Consider the following 18,560-nt stretch of genomic DNA (forward strand, 5'->3'; position numbering starts at 1 on the left):
CCTCCCCTACAGTGCTTATGCTCACTCTCTCTCTCTCAAATAAATAAATCTTAAAAAAAAAAAAAAATCCATCCAGTAGCTTTATGTGACATGCAAAATAAAGAAGCTAGAATCCTTGCAATGGCCTCTAAGTTCTTATGTGATTTCACCTTCTTACCTCTCCAGCCTCCTTTCCTCTCCCTGCCTTTCTGCTTAGCTTTGCTACAGCCACTCTGGTCATCTCATTATTCCTCAAACATCCTAGACATGATCCCCACCTCAAGCCCTTTATAACTTGCGGTTTCCTATCCCAGAGTAATCTTACTGTGTTATTATTATTATTTTATTTATTTGAGATAAAGAGAGAGCATGAGCAGGGAGCAAAGGGAGAGGGAGCAGACTCCCCACTGAGCAGGGAGCCCGATGCAGGGCTTGATCCCAGGACCCTGGGATCATGACCTGAGCTTAAAGGCAGACATTTAACTGAGCCACCCAGATGCCCACTGTATTATCTTTTACTATGTATCAAATCACCACAACACTTAGTGGCATGAAATATTTTTAAAGCAATGGATCAAACATCCTTGTGTCCATTTCTCCAGAGGGATTTATTTATTGTTGCTCCCAAAGAAGCAGTAAAAAGGAATTTGAACTATATGCATTATCTTAAGCAAAGTTTCTCAAACTCTGTAGTAAAGAACCAGGTTTAAAATATTTTTATTTTTTAAGGCAGGGGTAGAGAATATGCAATTTGGAGGAGAGTAGTAGGGAGAGGGAGTAAAGTCTCAAGGAGACTCCCCACTGAGGGCTGAGCTCAATGTGGGGCTCGATCTCATGAACCATGAGATCATGTATGATGTGAGCCAAAATCAAGAGTCAGTCATTCAATCCAATGAGCCACCCAGGCACCTCAGTTTAGAATATTTTTTATTTCCATCTGTTGCTGACCAATCTGTAGTCCTGTTGTGCTTAATAAGAATGCAACTCAGGGATCCCTGGGTGGCGCAGCGGTTTGGCGCCTGCCTTTGGCCCAGGGTGCGATCCTGGAGACCCAGGATTGAATCCCACATCGGGCTCCCGGTGCATGGAGCCTGCTTCTCCCTCTGCCTGTGTCTCTGCCTCTCTCTCTCTCTCTCTCTCTCTCTGTGTGACTATCATAAATAAATAAAAATTAAAAAAAAAAAAAAAAAAAAAGAATGCAACTCATACTCAATGTGACCCACCATAGTAGTTTAACATCTCACTTGTTTATATTCTTTTTAAAAGAAGAGTTTAGGGGCACCTAGGTGCTCAGTCAGTTAAGCATCTACCTTAGCCTCAGGTCATGATCCCAGGGTACTGGGATCAAGCCCCACATTGAGCTCTGCTCAGCAGAGAGCCTGCTTCTCCCTCTTCCTCTGCCTACTGTTCTGTCTACTTATGCGTGTGTGCTCTTTCAATCTCTCTCTCTCATAAATAAATAAAATATTTTTTAAATAGAAATAAATAAGAGTTTACTGCTTACATAGTTGTTGTGGCAGTTTTAATTTGCTGTTTCTAACCCTTTAAGTTTCTGGACTTACTTTGTCCCAGATGGTAACAAACTATTGGCCAGTTGGCACCAGCCCATGGACCATACCTTAGGGTCACTGGTCCAGAGAAGATTTCTCTTTGGGAAGGTAGCTAACTCATAGATGGAGGAGATCTTTCTGGGCACAACATGAAATGATTGCTGCTGAAGGGTCACAACCTTAGAACAACAGTTTGGGATCAGTTACAAGCTTTTCTCTAAACTTTCTTTTACTCTTAAGAGTAAAAGGAAAAATGATTTGTTTTTAATTTTGTTGTTTGGTTGTTTTTACATACAGTTTGTCCACAAATATAGTCAAGGGCACTTAATTGCTCAGTTTTTATTTTATTTTTTTTTTATTTTTTTTTTTTAATTTTTATTTATTTATGATAGTCACAGAGAGAGAGAGAGAGAGGCAGAGACACAGGCAGAGGGAGAAGCAGGCTCCATGCACCGGGAGCCTGACGTGGGATTCGATCCCGGGTCTCCAGAATCGCGCCCTGGGCCAAAGGCAGGCGCTAAACCACTGCGCCACCCAGGGATCCCAATTGCTCAGTTTTTAAATTGGAAAGGAAAACTGTAGAGATGAAAGTCAAATATACATTCTGAAACACAGTCATTATAGAACATGGATTTGGAAAGTAGCTGATTATTAGCTATACCATCCACATTATTAAGTATACATTATTAGATATATCTCATATATCTAATATTTTAACTGGGTGATGCTATTTGCAAGGACATTATGTTAGGTAAAATTTCTGAGAATTTCTGAGTTGAGCTGAATCGACTAAAAATTGTTGAATCCAAAATTGTAACTTTTGTAATTATATAAAATAATGGTCACTTCAGTAGAAATATTCATTAGAGAGTTTCAATAACTATTTAATAGAAATGGATCTTTTGTCCTTCAAGTAAGAAAATACAATAAACATATATAAAATTTCTTCTAATTTGGTAAGTTTTCAGTACCAAATAAATTGCATGATACTTAGGAATTAACATTTTATGGTCTGCAGCTGTGAGGAGTAAGGTATGTATATATTACTGAAAAAAGAGTGTGCTTTCCCATGCAGCCTCCAACTCCTATCCCCCAAGAATAGTAAGGATTTTCAAAGGCATCAAATCTTTGAACATATGTGGTTTTATGACAAAAATCTATCCCAAAGGGATACTATTTGGGAATACAATTTAAATTTTTATATCAGCTCTTACTTTAGTAGATATATTTTGAGGTCGTTACATAAAAATATTGAATAATTTGAAAACTTACTTTTTATTTTTTATTCAGTATGGAGATTTATTCCCAGAGCGGGGCTTTTCTGATGCAAAATTGGAATGCTTGTATAGTCACAACAGCTGTCCCCACACCATGTGGTGTCTTCCATTACTTTACTGTAGAGATGGATTTTTGGCCCAGTGTCTCAGTAATATTGGACACACATGGTTTTAAGTGGCAAAGCAGTATGCTTATGCATTCATTTGACTTTCACAGCTACAGTTGGCTCTAGATTAGAACAAGGAGAATACATTCACACCATGGCCACCCTCATGGCTGCTGTAGTAGCTGGATCACAGTAGGCTCTGTTGCTTCTAAAGACACAACTAACTATTGCTGAGGAATTACACATTCACCAAAGTGCCTTACAGCTGTAGGAGAGAGAATAATGAATTGCTAAAAGGATTCTTTCAAATTTAGATTATGGGCCTAGTTATTATTGATCCAGGTTTTTTTAATATTAATAATGAAAATCACAGCCATGAAATAACTATGAAGCTAAAAGACTGTCATAGCAATAGATGATTTTTCAGAATATCAGTCCAAATACTTAAAATTTTTCCTTCCCAGAAAAAGGTGGCAACGTACTTTAAGACTCATTAACAAAGAATTACAATCTGATCGGTCTTTAATGCCCATTATTCATAAATGCAGCATATTTGGAAAGCCAATCTATTAAAAATAGGAATTGCTTTAAAGAATTAGTTTACTTATGTGAAACAATGGCTTATATTATTGATGTTTTAGACAACTGCTTGCTAAAAATGTATTATTAATACAGAAATAAGATGATTTGATTTAATGTGAAATTGCATTGTTATATTATATCTCTGTGCAGTGTCAACCTAATACTTCTCATGATATGACTTTTACTATCAATTTAAATTCTTAATAACTCTCACATTTCTGAAGCCAACTGGTATGGTTATTAAAGTTTCAGCTTTTTAAAAATAAAGTATTTCCTTGGAAATCCACTTTATCCCTCTAATGTCTGAATAATTTTTCCCCAAATAAAGTTAAATCAAACGAGCAAAAAGAAAAAAATCTTCAGTGTAAATTTTCAAATTATCTAATATGGAGCATTAGATTTCCAATATTCATTAAATATCAAGGAAATTCTGACCATACCCTATGTAGACTACCTTATTATAGAAGTGAATTTATGCATGTATTATAGGGGTTGTACTGATGAATATGTTTGAGGCTTTCAGCTTTTAGTGGATACAAAATAGAATGATTGATAAAATCCTCCCAACTATTGGCTATTATTTACTGACTCTTAAGTGGCAGGTTGTATTTATGCCAATTTATCTGCTTCAGGGAACATTCTTGATAGCAGAACAAAGTGAATAAAAGTAGTTTGCTTTGCAAATGAATGCAAATGGGAGAGCCTTTCGGAAAGCCCTTTAACAGGGGCAGTGCACTTTGATTATGAGTGAAGCTGCCATTTGGACATGGTGAAAAGAGCACGCTTGAACCATTGATTGGGGAAGACAGTAAAAAGTCAGGAAGGGCCCCGTTAAGCTTGCAGTGAGGCAGGCGGATGTCAGTGTGGTTAGAGCACAGTGGGAGAATGACAGGGAGGATTAGTGTCAGGGAGCAGCTTTGCTGTAGCTGTGGAGATAGTCCCTAGGGTCACTCACCTCTGACTGTTGTTCTGTGCTGATGGTTCTGTAATGCAAACGGCCTGATGTATGCCTGTTCATTATCGGAAATGGTGATTAGAAAAGGTATTTGTCTCAAAGGTTTCCTTTTTTCTTTTTTTCTTTCTTTTTAATTAAAGAAAATAAGGTGGGCTTCCTCCATTTCTCTGCTGACTCCTAGAGTATTGTTTAATACCAGAGGGGTTGGCGCCTCTGGTAGGGAATAGTTTAGTACTAAAATCTAATGTAAAATTATTGTAACATGGTTACTTGTTATTAAGTAATAGCTTCTTTTCCTCTGCTCAGCTTTGGGTTTGACCAAGTAGCAGTGCTGAATAAAATGCAGAGAATATGCTTGCTGTTAGAATTTTTGTGTTTGCAAAAAATTTTATAATCTTTAAGGTATTTTTTTAATTCAATTTAACAGCCTCTTAGAGGCAATTTACCTTCTCAAAAATGAAGTGTTTCTTTGCATGGACTTGATGGTTTAAGTCTTGGCTGTAAACATTTCTAGTTTTCTGTTCCAAGTTTTATAAAATGCTAACGTTTGATAAGTTGAACTTTTTGAAAGTACATGAGTTTTAGAATTAAATATTACATAGAATGAACAAAAAGCATCTCTTTGTTTCAGTTCTGATTCTAAATCAGTACATGTACTTGTTCACATTTTCATTTTTACTTATAAGGTGTTTTGTTTTCTTTAAATTATAATTTTTCTTAAAACTTTAAGACCTTTTATAACAGCCTTATAGGAAACATCTGTGAGAGCATGGTGGCACACAATGCATTTCATAGGCTTTGAGAGTGGTGCCTCACTTTAATGCAAAACTGAATTTTTTTTTAATGTCTTAAAAAGTCTGGCTTCACAATATTTCTGCTTTCTTATTTGGTACACACAGGAAAATTTAAAAGGCTTGCTGGAGCTTTGCATTCGGAGTTAAATATGCAGATCAAAGCTTTATCTAAACTACTGGATTCATGCTTATAGTATTTTTTGCTAGAAAGCAAATTGCCAATAGTTGGTTTCACAAGCTTATTAAATGTTTTAGCGAACATTCTCTGAATTATCTTTTTCTATAATGTTTTGCAGGCACCTGAATGGACAGAAGAGGACCTCAGCCAGCTGACAAGAAGTATGGTTAAGTTCCCAGGAGGGACCCCAGGTCGATGGGAAAAGATTGCCCACGAATTGGGTCGATCGGTGACAGATGTGAGTTCACTCAGATTTGCATTGTATGGAGAGTGACAAACCAGAACAAGCCAACTATGTAGAAGACAGACATAGATGCATCCAACATTCTCTTTGGAGAAAGGCTACAATCCTTTTAGGACCTGGAAGTGAACCATTAACAAAATAAGCAAGAAGCAGATGTCAGCCAGTCCCCTGGTCCACAATTAACAGCTGTGTGAGGAATTCTAGTGTTTAGAGACTTAAGCTACAGTAACCTAATCACAGAAAACAATGCTGGTTTTTGTGTTTAAAGTGACCCCTTTAGCTGTGGTAAAAGTAGTTCTCAGACTAATCAGAATTAGAGAAGTTATATTTCAGCTGGAGCTCTTTAACGTTGAAGTACAGATTGCTCTAGGTACTTAATCAGGTAGCTTGGATTAATTAAATCAGCAATATTCTTATGTATGCCTTTTTATCTCAAAGATAGTACCTACCGTCCATTTTGACCAGTTGTTTGACCAAAAAAAATTATATACATGAACGAATATATAATATATATGTGTGCATGAATGAATATATATATGAGTGACTGGCTGTATCCAACTTTTAAAAGACTAAATATTTACCTGGAAAGTTTTTGATTTGACACTTTATTCAGGAAATTTAGGGCAGAGAACTTTATAAAAGCACCTACCACAGTATCTGACATGTGCTAAATAGTAAATGATTACTTAAAATCCAGAGAAATATATTTTAATCAATATGAGCCTCCACTTCAAAAATGGTAGTAAATATTCTTTACTAAATGAATCAGTTATTTACTGAATTTAATTTAAATAAATCCTATAAACCTATAATATTTCAGAGGTTACTGAAAGCAAAGATTCAAATGTCCAATTCTTTAAGTATGCCCTTGAGCCCGTTTTGATAATGAACAATTTTAAAACATTGCCAAATGATTAACACAGCCCCCCCCCCAAAAAAAATCCAGGTTTTTACCTAAATGGTATAAATTTTTCATAGTAAAATTCCATTTTTTATTTTATAAACAAACATACAAAATATTGCTCTCAATTTTTTTCTTTTAATTTTTTTGTTTTTGGATAGGAATTGCCTTGAGAATTTTAAATTATAGTAATGAATGTTTTTACTACCAGATAGGTCTTTTAAAAATCACATTTAAAAGACTATTATTTGAATTTTTATATGATGTTTTGCATTATTTTGGCTTCAGAGTTAAAGTTCTCATCATGTGGAAAAAATAGCTTTTGTATCTTGTAATTTTTCTTTTCCTTTTTTATGAGGAGACCCATTATCTTAGGTGACTGGAGAAGAACCATAAGAATGCCTTTTCTTCTGCTAAGAATGTTACTGGGATGTGCATTTTATTACCTTGTTTTTAGGTTGTTCATAAAAGATAAATTAATAATGCCTTATCAGTAAATGTCTGACCACAATAAAGACATTCCATGGTTATTGATGTTTTAAGTACTGTGACCCTCTAATTATACAACTACTGTTACTATATGATTAACAAAAATTACTGAAATAATTTTTAGAAAGTTATCAAGCTGGTGTAAAAGAGCCTTAAAAGTTTTAGTTTTAATGGGAAAGAATAGTTCATTAATTTAGTGTCGCCTTTCAAAGCAGCACTGCCTTTAACTTTTTAAATAATATTTCTGTGAGACCTCATAGTTAATAATGTCAAAGACAGAAAATTGAATAGAGCAATATTTTAAATTGTCATTAACTGGTTAAATTTTTACCTATATTTTTAAAAGGAGAGATGAAAGTTTATATGCTAAGAATATACATGATGTAACCAGCAGAGCCTTGAGAATGGCTAGTTCATATCATAGATCTAGAAAACCTATACATTATATAGTAGTCTTAGTCTGTCTTTGTATAAGCAAAGACATCTTTGCAAACTTTTGCAAATTCATCCCGTATGTTTCAGTTGTTTTTCTTCTAGATTGACCCAAGGGAGACTGACTCCATGTCTGCAATAGACATTTTTTCCTTTTACATGGAAATAGCAAACATGACTTCTTGAGATTTTTTTTTCCTCCAAATATTCTATTTTCATAATACAAAAGTACCTTGAAAATAAATATTTAGAAATCCTAAACTTTTTTTGGCACCAAAAAAATGCTACTGTAACTTTTTTTCTCTATACAGCAGGCACACTGTGTTTTCATTCTGTGAGTATCGTCTCCATAGCTAGACTCTACATTTCATTTCAGTAACCCCAGACAGAGGCGCATACACACACAAATCACTCTCTAAAAGAGAGCAGGTGTCTGAAGACTCAGATAACTTGTTTTAGTGAACACGCAGTGAATTACATTGAGGCAGCTAAAGTGAGTTCAGCTAATATAGTTCCTGTTAAGTGAAAGTTGACCTCACTTTAGATCATTTATACCTTTTGGCATTAATTAGATTTGTTTTCATTAAGTATTTAATTATGGTGAAAAAAATAAGTTCAGCTTGCTGTCATCAGAACCTCTGCTTACTGACCTGATCACCTGTACCAATTCTCCATGGTCTGCATATCTGTTCCTTGAGCCGTTTTTTGTTTTTTTGTTTTGTTAACTTTCTAACTTCAGGTTTAGTTCTCTTTCCTTCAAGAAACAATTGACCTTTTGTGGGGAACAATAAGAGTATACTCGTGGTGGGATCTATATGTCCTTTATTTGGGTTGACACATTACAATGAAAGACCCATTTTATTACTCATTTTAAAAAGGAGTTTTCGGTGTATTAATTGCCACAATCAACAAGTTGCTAAATTCTACTCTGGATAAATATAAGCAATGTGATTCCCATTGTAAAAAATTCAAAGTATATTTTAATTCAGATATATCAAAACTATAAGACCTACTTTACTATAGAATAAGTATTTTAAATGTTAATATATGCCTTTCAGCAAATAATTTTGGTAACCACAAAGGACACTCAAATTGTAAAAACAACAAAGGAAACAAAAACTGGCACATGAAACCAACTTTAATGTGATTATTAACTGCAGGTTTTCTCAATTAAGGTCAGGGAGCCTCAGATTTCTTTCTTCTGAAGTAATACTCTCTTGCCTGAAAGGATGTAAACTGATGCTGCTTCTCTCCTGGTCACTAATCTCTTGCATTCTGGTTGTGATAACAGACTGATTGGAGATTTTCTGCCTGCTTGGAAAAGGCCCAGGTAGGCAGCAAAACAAGACAGGTGAATAGATTTAAACAGACTTTTATAATTAGCTTAGTGCCACAGTGAGATGTGGAGGTGTGTAGTTAGATAAGCGTCCTCATGTGCAAGTGAAAAAGAGGAGGGAAAATCATAAAATTCCCAATTGTATTTTATGTAGCTACAGCTTAGAGAGGAGATACTCTTGGAGGAATTTATATGTTATGGTAGTCGTTTCAAAAACATGTAAGTGGGATTTTATTCAATAGAAGATAAACTTTATGGTTTATCAGTGAATTAAATATATAGTAATTATTTTGGCCAGTATATTACTGCTATTATTTTTAGAGTTAGACTAGACCTATGTGAGTTGTAAAGATGACAAGGACTGTCTCGCTGTCCTCTTAACCAGGCTTCCTGCTAAAGCACTTCTCTTGGTCTGAGCCTGACTCATACTCTCCCTCTCTCCTCCCTCACTTCTCTTCCTCTCCTTCCTCACTTCCTCAATCTCAAGACCTTTTAAGATATTTAAATTTTAGAAAGGAATAGGTCTTTTATCTCATCCTTCTTGTTAGATGAGTCACTGGCTAATCTAATAACCAATTTTCAAACTAATATTAATAGGTGATAAAGATGTGTTACCAAAATCTCAATCTCTCTCTGTCTCTCTTTCTCTCTCTCTCATACATACACACACACACACACACACACACACACACACTTACTTGTATTTGAATAGGAGGCTTTAGGTTCTTACCCTGAGTATATATATATGAATGATTGGGCTAAAAATTTCAGGCAACTTGACTGCTTGTTTAAAGAAAAGAGAAGACAGTAATATTAGGATCTTTTGGTGTCCATCAGAGAAAATTGCTTAATTGTTTAATCTGTCTACTAATTTGGTTAGAGTTTTGCTATAATATCACTTCTGAGGCAAAAGTTTATAGACCTGCCTTCCGTGTCACCATTTTTCTCTCAAAATTGAGCAATATCACACATGCAGCAGGATGATAAACTATATATTTCCTATATAAGAATAACATTGCAAAAATCAGATCAAACCAACATTTTTAACTGTTTTAAGTGATAATATTATTCCATCATTCATTTTTGAGGTATATTTTTCAAAACCTGTAAATATTCATTGTTTTACTTGATCTTCACAACAGCATGGGTGAGACAGATAGGCAGCATTATTTATCCCCATTTTACAGTTGAGTACACTGCTACTGAGATGTTTGTTCAAAGTGACACAACTACCAGTAAAGTTGGGACAACACCAGGTATTTTGGTACCTCATCTAATATGTTCCTATTCCTACTTAACGCTGTTTTATTGCTGTGTGTATGAAAAACACTTTAAAAGTGTCTAGACACTTTTTATCATTAAAACTTTTTGGTAAAACTATGTTCATAGAAAAAAAATAAACTTTTAAAAATACATTCAAGTAAAAAATTTTTTCTCATCAGCCATAATAAAAAATTACTTGTATAAACATTTTGTCATATATCATCTAGACTTTAGTCCTTTGGCATGAATATATATAATCTTAACAGTATCAATCAGTATCCTGTCCTTTTTACTTCACTATGAAACAGAGCTACTCTTCATGACAGTGAAATCCACTTCATTTTTCTAAACACAGAATATTTTTGGTGTCTTAATATAATTAAGGAATGTCCTACTGATTATCATTTAAATTGCTTCCTGTTTTGCTATTTTACTGGATTGTCTAATTTTTTTTTTCCATCCACCTTTCCACTTATTTCTATGTTCTTAGCTTGTATTCCTAGAAGAACTGCTTGGTTCAAGAATATGGATGTTTCTAGAACTTTTGATGGCTCTAAAACTGGCCTCCAGAGAAGTCATAACAATATGCAATGCCATTGATAGTGTAAGGAGAGGTCATTCGTCATAATTCACAAACACTGAGTATTATTTTTTGCTTTTCATCATTGCCTGTCAAATAAGTGAAAAGTGTTACAGCACTGATTTTTGTGACTTGCTTCCTTACATACTGATTTTCTATCAGAAGCTTGTGTTAATTCATTAGAATTTTAGGATAGAGTCTTATTGCCTGCAAATACTTTGCCATTTTCTTTATATCTTGTGTTCTTTTTTATTTATGTATTTTTAGTAATCTCTACACCCAGCATGGATTCAAACTCACAGCACTGAGATTAAGAGTCACATGCTGTATTGACTAAGCCAGCCAGGTGCCCCTTTATCTTATTTTCTTATTTGATTATATTACCTAGCTCTTCCAGAGAGGTTATTATATTACAGTAATAGTGATTAGTGCAGACTTTTTACTCAACATTATAATAAGAAAACCTGATTTTTGGCCATTAATTTTAATATTAGACATTGATACGAGAGATATGTTATTGTGCTAGGGAAATTTTTTTCAGATTTTCCAATTCTAATTCATTACTCTTGTGCTCAGGAATAGATACAAAATTTAACAATGATTTTTTTAAACATATATCAACATGATCATATAATTTTTCTCATATGACCTAATGAGGATAAATATATTATCAGGGCCTCTCCTTTGTTTTTGTTTTTGTTTTTTTAAGATTTTATTTATTTATTCATGAGAGACAGAGAGAGAGAGAGACAGAGAGAGAGAGAGAGGCAGAGACACAGGCAGAGGGAGAAGCAGGCTCTATGCAGGGAGCCCAACACGGGACTCGATCCCAGGTCTCCAGGATCAGGCCCAGGGCTGAAGGCAGGTGTTAAACCGCTGAGCCACCCGGGCTACCCAGGGCCTCTCCTTTGTATTTCCAAGACAAACTTCACTTGGTCATATAATACTATTCCTTAATAAACAGGTGGATTTGTTAATAATTTAAGATTCTTGCATTTATATATATATTGTCTATATTATAGAATCTTTGATGTTTTGTTAATGGGATATCTTTAGATAGGGTTATACCAACCTTCTAGAATTAGTTTATTATACCAGCATTCTAAGGATGGTATTTAGAGAGTCAATACAGTACTGAATTTATAAAATGAGGGGAAAAGGAAAGGATCTGTGAAAATAAAGAATCAGAACAAAAATACATATCCAAATAAGTGAAGTAGAATGGTTGAAAGTTATCAGGAAAATGTCCTACGGAGCAGTTACAATACTATAGAAAAGATAAATACAGGGAATCAGTCCAAGAGTCCAAACCTGATTGAAAGTTCTAGTGAGAGAGAGAAAGAGAAAACAAATCTAAGAAGATTATTCACTAAATAATACAAATGAAGTTTTGTAAAACTTGTAAAAGCCTGAGACCAATTTATAAGAACCTTCCAAAGTCAAGTGGGATACATAGAAAAGATCCTGGAAAATTTTATGAACACTGACTACACAGATGATCTTTAAAGCTTCCAGAAAGAAGAAACGTCCAAATAAGGCCAGAGTGACAGCAGATTGCTTAGCAACACTAGGTTCTGTGAGGAGAAATGGTTCTGAACCTACAGCAAACCAAGTGTGATGGTAAATACATGAGGCAGGGATGCACCCTCTTTCTTATAAAGTTCCCTGAGATTGTACTCTAGCAAAACAATCAAAACTGAATAAAATTTAAAAAGAGAAAGACATGAGATCCAGTCCAATAGAACAGAAATCCCAAGACTCCAGAGTGATACAATAGGCCAAGAGTGCAATATATCTACCTTGAAGTAAGAGAATGAGAGGTTGTGTGAGAGCAATTCCTAAAGAAAGGAAGGTTTTTTTTTTTTTTTTCTTTTTTAAAGATTTAATTTACTTATTCATGAGTGACACAGAGAGAAAGGTAAAGACACAGGCAGGGGGAGAAGCAGGCTCCGTGCAGGGAGCCAGATGCAGGACTCAATCCCGGGACCCCAGGATCATGCCCTGAGCTGAAGGCAGATGCCCAAGCACTGAGCCACCCAGGCATCCCAGAAAGGGAGATTTTATAGATTAGATAATAGGGCTGAAAACTTCTAAAAATCTATATGTACAAAAAAAGGCAACTAGAAACTCTATAAACAATAGAAAACCATTCAAAAAAGGCATAGTCCAAATTTAAGTATACTAGAAAGTAGAATAATAGAGCAAAATAATTTGATATTGAAAACATTCTCCTTTGAGGGCGCAAGAAATGTGTCCATAGCATAGTACTTTTCTCTACAGTGAGTAATATTTACCAGATCATAATTTGTAAGATCTTACAAAATGGCTTTTCATATTTTAAACAATTTTATGTATTTTACAGATGGTTTTTCAATTTTTAAAATCAACAAATTGTAGAAGATTATGGCAAGTTGCCCAGCAACGATTCGTCCAAGTTCCCCAAAGCTCTGCTCTGGTTAGGTTACTAATTTCTTTTCAGAGGAACATAATTGAAATAATATGAGTTCATAGGAACTCTTATGCACTTTTCCCTTCCACTGAGCTGGAATACCAAATTTGCCTGCATCCAAGTTACAATCATGCAGGTAAAGACAGTTGCCCTCAAGATGGTGGAGACGCACATAGTGGAAAGAGCCTGAGTGTATGGAGTAAAAGCAAAATTGTAGGTAGTGACAAGCTGTAAAGAAAAACAAAGCAAAGTAAGAAGTTAGAGACTGAAGGGAACTGCAATTAAAAATGGGTTCTAGGGGCACCTGGGTGGCCCAGCCGCTTTAAGTGTCTGCCTTTGGCTCAGGTAATGATCCCAGAGTCCTGGGATCTAGCTGCATATCAATCAGGCTCCCTGCTCAGCAGGGCGTCTGCTTCCCCCTTTCCCTCTGCCACTCTCTCTCAAAGTCTTTTTTTAAAATGGGGTTCTGAGGAAAGTCTCTCAAACAGGTAATACTTGAGCAGTGACACAAAGCAAGGAGTAAGGCTGTCTGAGGAAGTGTTCCAGGTAGAGGAAACAGCACTTACAAAATCTTTGAGGTAAGATCATGCTAGGGGTCTGCAGAGTCTAGCATAGAGGTCAGTATAGCTGAAAAGGGTAAGTAAGAGGGGATTACAGAAGATGAGGGCGAGAGGCAGTGGAGAACCAGACTATATAGGACCTTGCTGGCCACGATAAAGATTTTGGATTTTACCCTGAGTGAGATGGTTAAAGCGCTAGAAAATTTTGAGCACAAGGAGAGCAAGTTTTAAAGGAGTCATTTCTGATTGCTTTTTGGAGAAGACACTGTAGTAGCAAAAGTATGCAAGCAGGAAGGCAGGCCAAATAAGGTGCTATTTCAGTTGTTCTTGCAAAAGATGATGGTATATGGACCAAGGGTTATTGGGGGAGGTGGGAAAAAAAGGTTGAACTCAAGATATAATATACCAAAAGCAGATTATTTAATTATATGTACACTGGAAACTGTAACTATCAGAAGAACTGTGAACAGAAATTACTGCCTCTGGATGTAGGGTATGTTGCTTTTCATAATAAGCTCTGGTATACTGCTTTTTCTTTAAGCTATGAACATATATTGATTTTTTAAACTACTTTTAAAAATCTAAGGAAACAGAATATACTATATTTAATATTTTTCCATGTCAGTATATCTAGGCCTACCTCATTCTTCATTTTTTTAATTATAAAAGCTTTATTGATTTACAGAAATAGGAAAATCAATCCTAAAATTTGTATGGAACTACAAAGGACACCAAATAGCAAAATCTTGAGAAAGAACAAAGCTGGATGTGTCACACTTCCTCACTTCAAAATATATTATAAAGCTACAGTAATCAAAACAGTATGGCACTAGCATAAAGAAGACAAGTAGACAATGGAACAGAATAGAGAGCCCCGAAGTAAATACACACAAATACGGTCAACTGATCTTCAAACAAGGGTGCAAACTATACACAATAAGGAAAGGATAGGCTTTTCAGCAATGATGTTGGGAAAACTGGATATCCACATGCAGAAGAATGAAATTGGACTCTTACACCATGCAAAAACTCAGCTCAAACTGGATTAAACAACAACAACAAAAAAAAAAAAAAAAAAAAAACTGGATTAAACAGTTAAACATAAGACCTAAAACCAAAACTCCTAAAAGAAAATAGGAGAAAGCATCTTGACATTGGTCTTGAAATGATTTCATTGATATGACACCAAAAGCACGGGCAATAAAAACAAAAATAAACAAGTGGGACCCAATCAAACCTAAAAGTTCTGCACAGCAAAGAAAACAGTCAACAGAATGAAAAGGTAACCTATGGAGTGGGAGAAAATATTTGCAAACCTTATATCTGATATGGGCAACCCCAGTGGTGCAGCGGTTTAGTGTCACCTGCAGTCTGGGGTGTGATCCTGGAGACCCGGGATCGAGTCCCACATCAGGCTCCCTGAGTTGAACCTGCTTCTCCCTCTGCCTGTGTTTCTGCCTCTCTCTCTGTGTGTGTCTCTCAAACCTTTTATCTGATAAATCATTAATCTGGAACTATAAAACTCCTAGAAGAAAATAAAGGGGATAAGCCCTTTGACAATCAATCTTAGTGATGATTTTTTGGGTTTAACACCAGAAGGCAGCAAAAGCAAACAGAAAGGACTACATCAAACTCTACAAAGCTTCTGCATAGCAAGGAAACCATCAACAACATAAAAAGGAAACTGTGGAATAGGAAAAAATATCTGCGAACCACATATCCAAAATGAGTTAATATTTAAATATATAAGGAACTCCTATAATACGGTAGCAAAGACCCCACAAATAACTAAAAATTGAGCAAAAGAATTAGACATTTTTCCAAAGAAGATATATAAATGGCTAACAAATATATGAAGAGATGCTCAATATGCTAATCATCAAGGAAATACAAATCAAACCACAATGAGATATCACACCTGATAGGATGGCTATTATCAGAAAGACCAAAGATAATGCTGGTGATGATGTACAGAAAAGTGAATGTCTGTACAGTGTTGGTGGGAATGTAAACTATCAGATGAATAGATCATGAAAATGTGAATTCATATCTATATATCTAAATATATATATAAAGACCCACACATACTGAAATATCATTCAGGGAGAAAATGTCAAACTCAGGATGCAGGGAAAGGGAACTCTCTTGTATTGTTCGTGGCAATGCAAATTGGTGCAGCCATCCTGAAAAACAGTATGGAAGTTCCTAAAAAAGTTAAAAATAGAGCTGCCATAGGACAGATGCTCTACTGCTCTACCACCAATTACACTACTAGGTATTTATCCAAAGCATACAAACATAGTGATTGGAAGGGGCACATGCACTCTAGTGTTTATAGCAGCAATGTCCACAATAGCCAAAATATGGAAAGAACCCAGATGTCCATCGAAAGATGAATGGATAATGAAGATGTGGTGTGTGTGTGTGTATACACACAGATATACACACATGTATATACATATATACACACACAATGGAATATTACTGTCATTAAATAATGAAATCTTGCCATTTGCAACAACATGGTTGGAACTAGAGGGTATTATGCTAAGTGAAATAAGTCAGAGAAAAATACCATATGATTTCACTCACGTGGAATTTAAGAAACACAACAGATGAAAATTGGTAAGGGAAGGAAAAATAAAATAAGATGAGAACTGAGAGAAAGGCAAACCATAAAAGACACTGATCTCTAGGAATTAAAAAGGGTTGCTGGAGGGGAGGTGGGGGGAAGGGATAATTAAACAATGGGCATTAAAGAGGGCACTTCACGTAATGAACACCAGGTGTTACATGCAACTGATGAATCACTAAAGCCTACCTCTGAAACTAATTAAAAAAAAAAAAAAAAAAACTTTAGAAAAAGTCAAACTCAAAGAAACAAATCATAGAAAAGTAGTTGCCAGGGGCTGGGGGAAAATAGGAAGAGGTTGATAAAAGGATATAAACTTTGAGTTATAAACTGAATAAGGTCTGAGAATCTAAAGTATAGCATGATGACTATAGTTGGTAACACCGTGGTATATAATTGAAATTTGCTAAGAGAATAAACTTAAATGTTCTTATCAAAATGAATATATGAAGTGATACATATGTTAAGTAACTCAATAGGGGAAATTCTTTCACAGTGTGTATAAATATAAGATTATGTTGTGCACTTTAAATATTTTACAGTTGTATTAAAATTTTGTCAACTATACCTAAAAAACAAAACAGTAGGGTCCCTGGATGGTGCAGCGGTTTGGCACCTGCCTTTAGCCCAGGGCGCGATCCTGGAGACCCGGGATCGAATCCCACGTCGGGCTCCCGGTGCATGGAGCCTGCTTCTCCCTCTGCCTGTGTCTCTGCCTCACTCTCTCTCTCTCTGTGTGACTATCATAAATAAATAAAAAACAAAAAATAAAATTAAATTAAATTAAAAAACAGTAAATTGACACCCATGTAATGGAAGTCTTCTAGATCCATAGGAAAAAATTGGATTTGGTGATGACCATACTCACTGAAAGGTGATTTTCATTTCCTAGAGTGACATACTATCATACTCAAGGACACCCTGGCCATTAAGCTTTATATTAGACCACCACTTGTTTAAAAATATCTTTATCTACTTAGAATCATAAATAATATGCTGAGGATGCAAACTTGCCCCCAAAACAAATATTTTGTGATTATTGCTCTATACATCCTTTCTCCTGAGACAAAAAAAGAAATGAAAAGAAATTCTCAAGGAAAAAAGGATCATTTGGAGCTCTCATTGTGATACAACCATTTTATGACACTATGAAATATAAATATGAAATTGACAAAGAGGCTAAATATTAAAAGAATTGCTTTACCACATAGAATTGGAAAATTAGCCAGTTGTGCTTTGCTTTTTTCTAATAGGTTCTAAGTTGCCTCTTACATGAGACAAAAATATGGTTCAGAGAGGACTATGGTGACATCCCCTTAGTTTCACTGACGCTGAGAATCTGAAGGACTCAGATTATAGCAGCTATTTGTTTTGTATGATAGACCAGATTTTTATATACATTGTATTCAGACTTCTCTATCAGTACAAGAAGTAAACCAGGTATTCTCAAATGAATTCACCAAAACCTTCTCTGGGAGAAGCCCTCCTGAAGTCAAAACAAATATCAAACCCTGACCTCAGAAACTTTCCTTCAAAGGAGCCACAATTTGATTTGACTTGTTTGTAGAGCAATTTATGCCCCAGGGCATTTTGTAAACAGTAGAGCATCTGTCAGCAATTAGTGGTGTTTAACACTCTGTGTGGTCAGGTAAGGAGAGAAAGAGAGTCCTGTAAATACCACTATCATCCAAAATTACCGAGCCCATGCATACCTGCACCTCCCTGAGGAGCAACATCAGAGAACTTAACATTTTAGGAGACAGAGGGGCTTAGACTTCACTAAAATAATCGAGCCATCCACTGAACAAACATGCAAATAACGATAAGTGTGATGGGGTGTGGGGTACAGGAAGGGAAAACCAGTAACCAGAAGTGCTGCCATACATTATCTAAATGTTCAGTTTACAACACAAATAATGAGCCCTGAGGGCCTGGCTCAGTTGAAAGCACATGTGACTCCTGATCTTAGGTCTTGAGTTTGAGCCCCACATAGGGTGTAGAGATTACCCCCCCAAAAAATAAATAACGAGCCCTGTAAAGAACTAAGAAACCATGACCTACCACTAGAAAAAAAGAAGGCAACAGAAACTGCCTATGAGAATGACAGATTTAGATTTAACAAAAAGAATTTAGTCAATACAAATATGTTTTCAAAACTAAAGGAAAGCATGAATAAAGAAACGAAGGTATGATGAGAGTGTTACGATACAGAGAATATCAATAAAGAGATTATTTTGAAATAGACACAAGTG

At 35.5% G+C, this 18,560-nt stretch overlaps 1 protein-coding gene across 1 annotated transcript in view; it reads left to right on the forward strand.

Moving 5' to 3' along the window:
- Window positions 1–18,560, forward strand: part of DNAJC1 (DnaJ heat shock protein family (Hsp40) member C1) — a 207,015-nt gene that overhangs the window by 173,735 nt on the left and 14,720 nt on the right. The window contains exon 9 of the mRNA XM_025463991.3: window positions 5,541–5,660. Within this exon, the coding sequence (XP_025319776.1) occupies window positions 5,541–5,660 (120 nt within the window). The remainder of the gene's footprint in view (window positions 1–5,540; window positions 5,661–18,560) is intronic.

Source organism: Canis lupus, chromosome 2 (genome assembly GCF_003254725.2).
Source record: "Canis lupus dingo isolate Sandy chromosome 2, ASM325472v2, whole genome shotgun sequence".
Classification (NCBI taxonomy): Eukaryota; Metazoa; Chordata; class Mammalia; order Carnivora; family Canidae; genus Canis; species Canis lupus.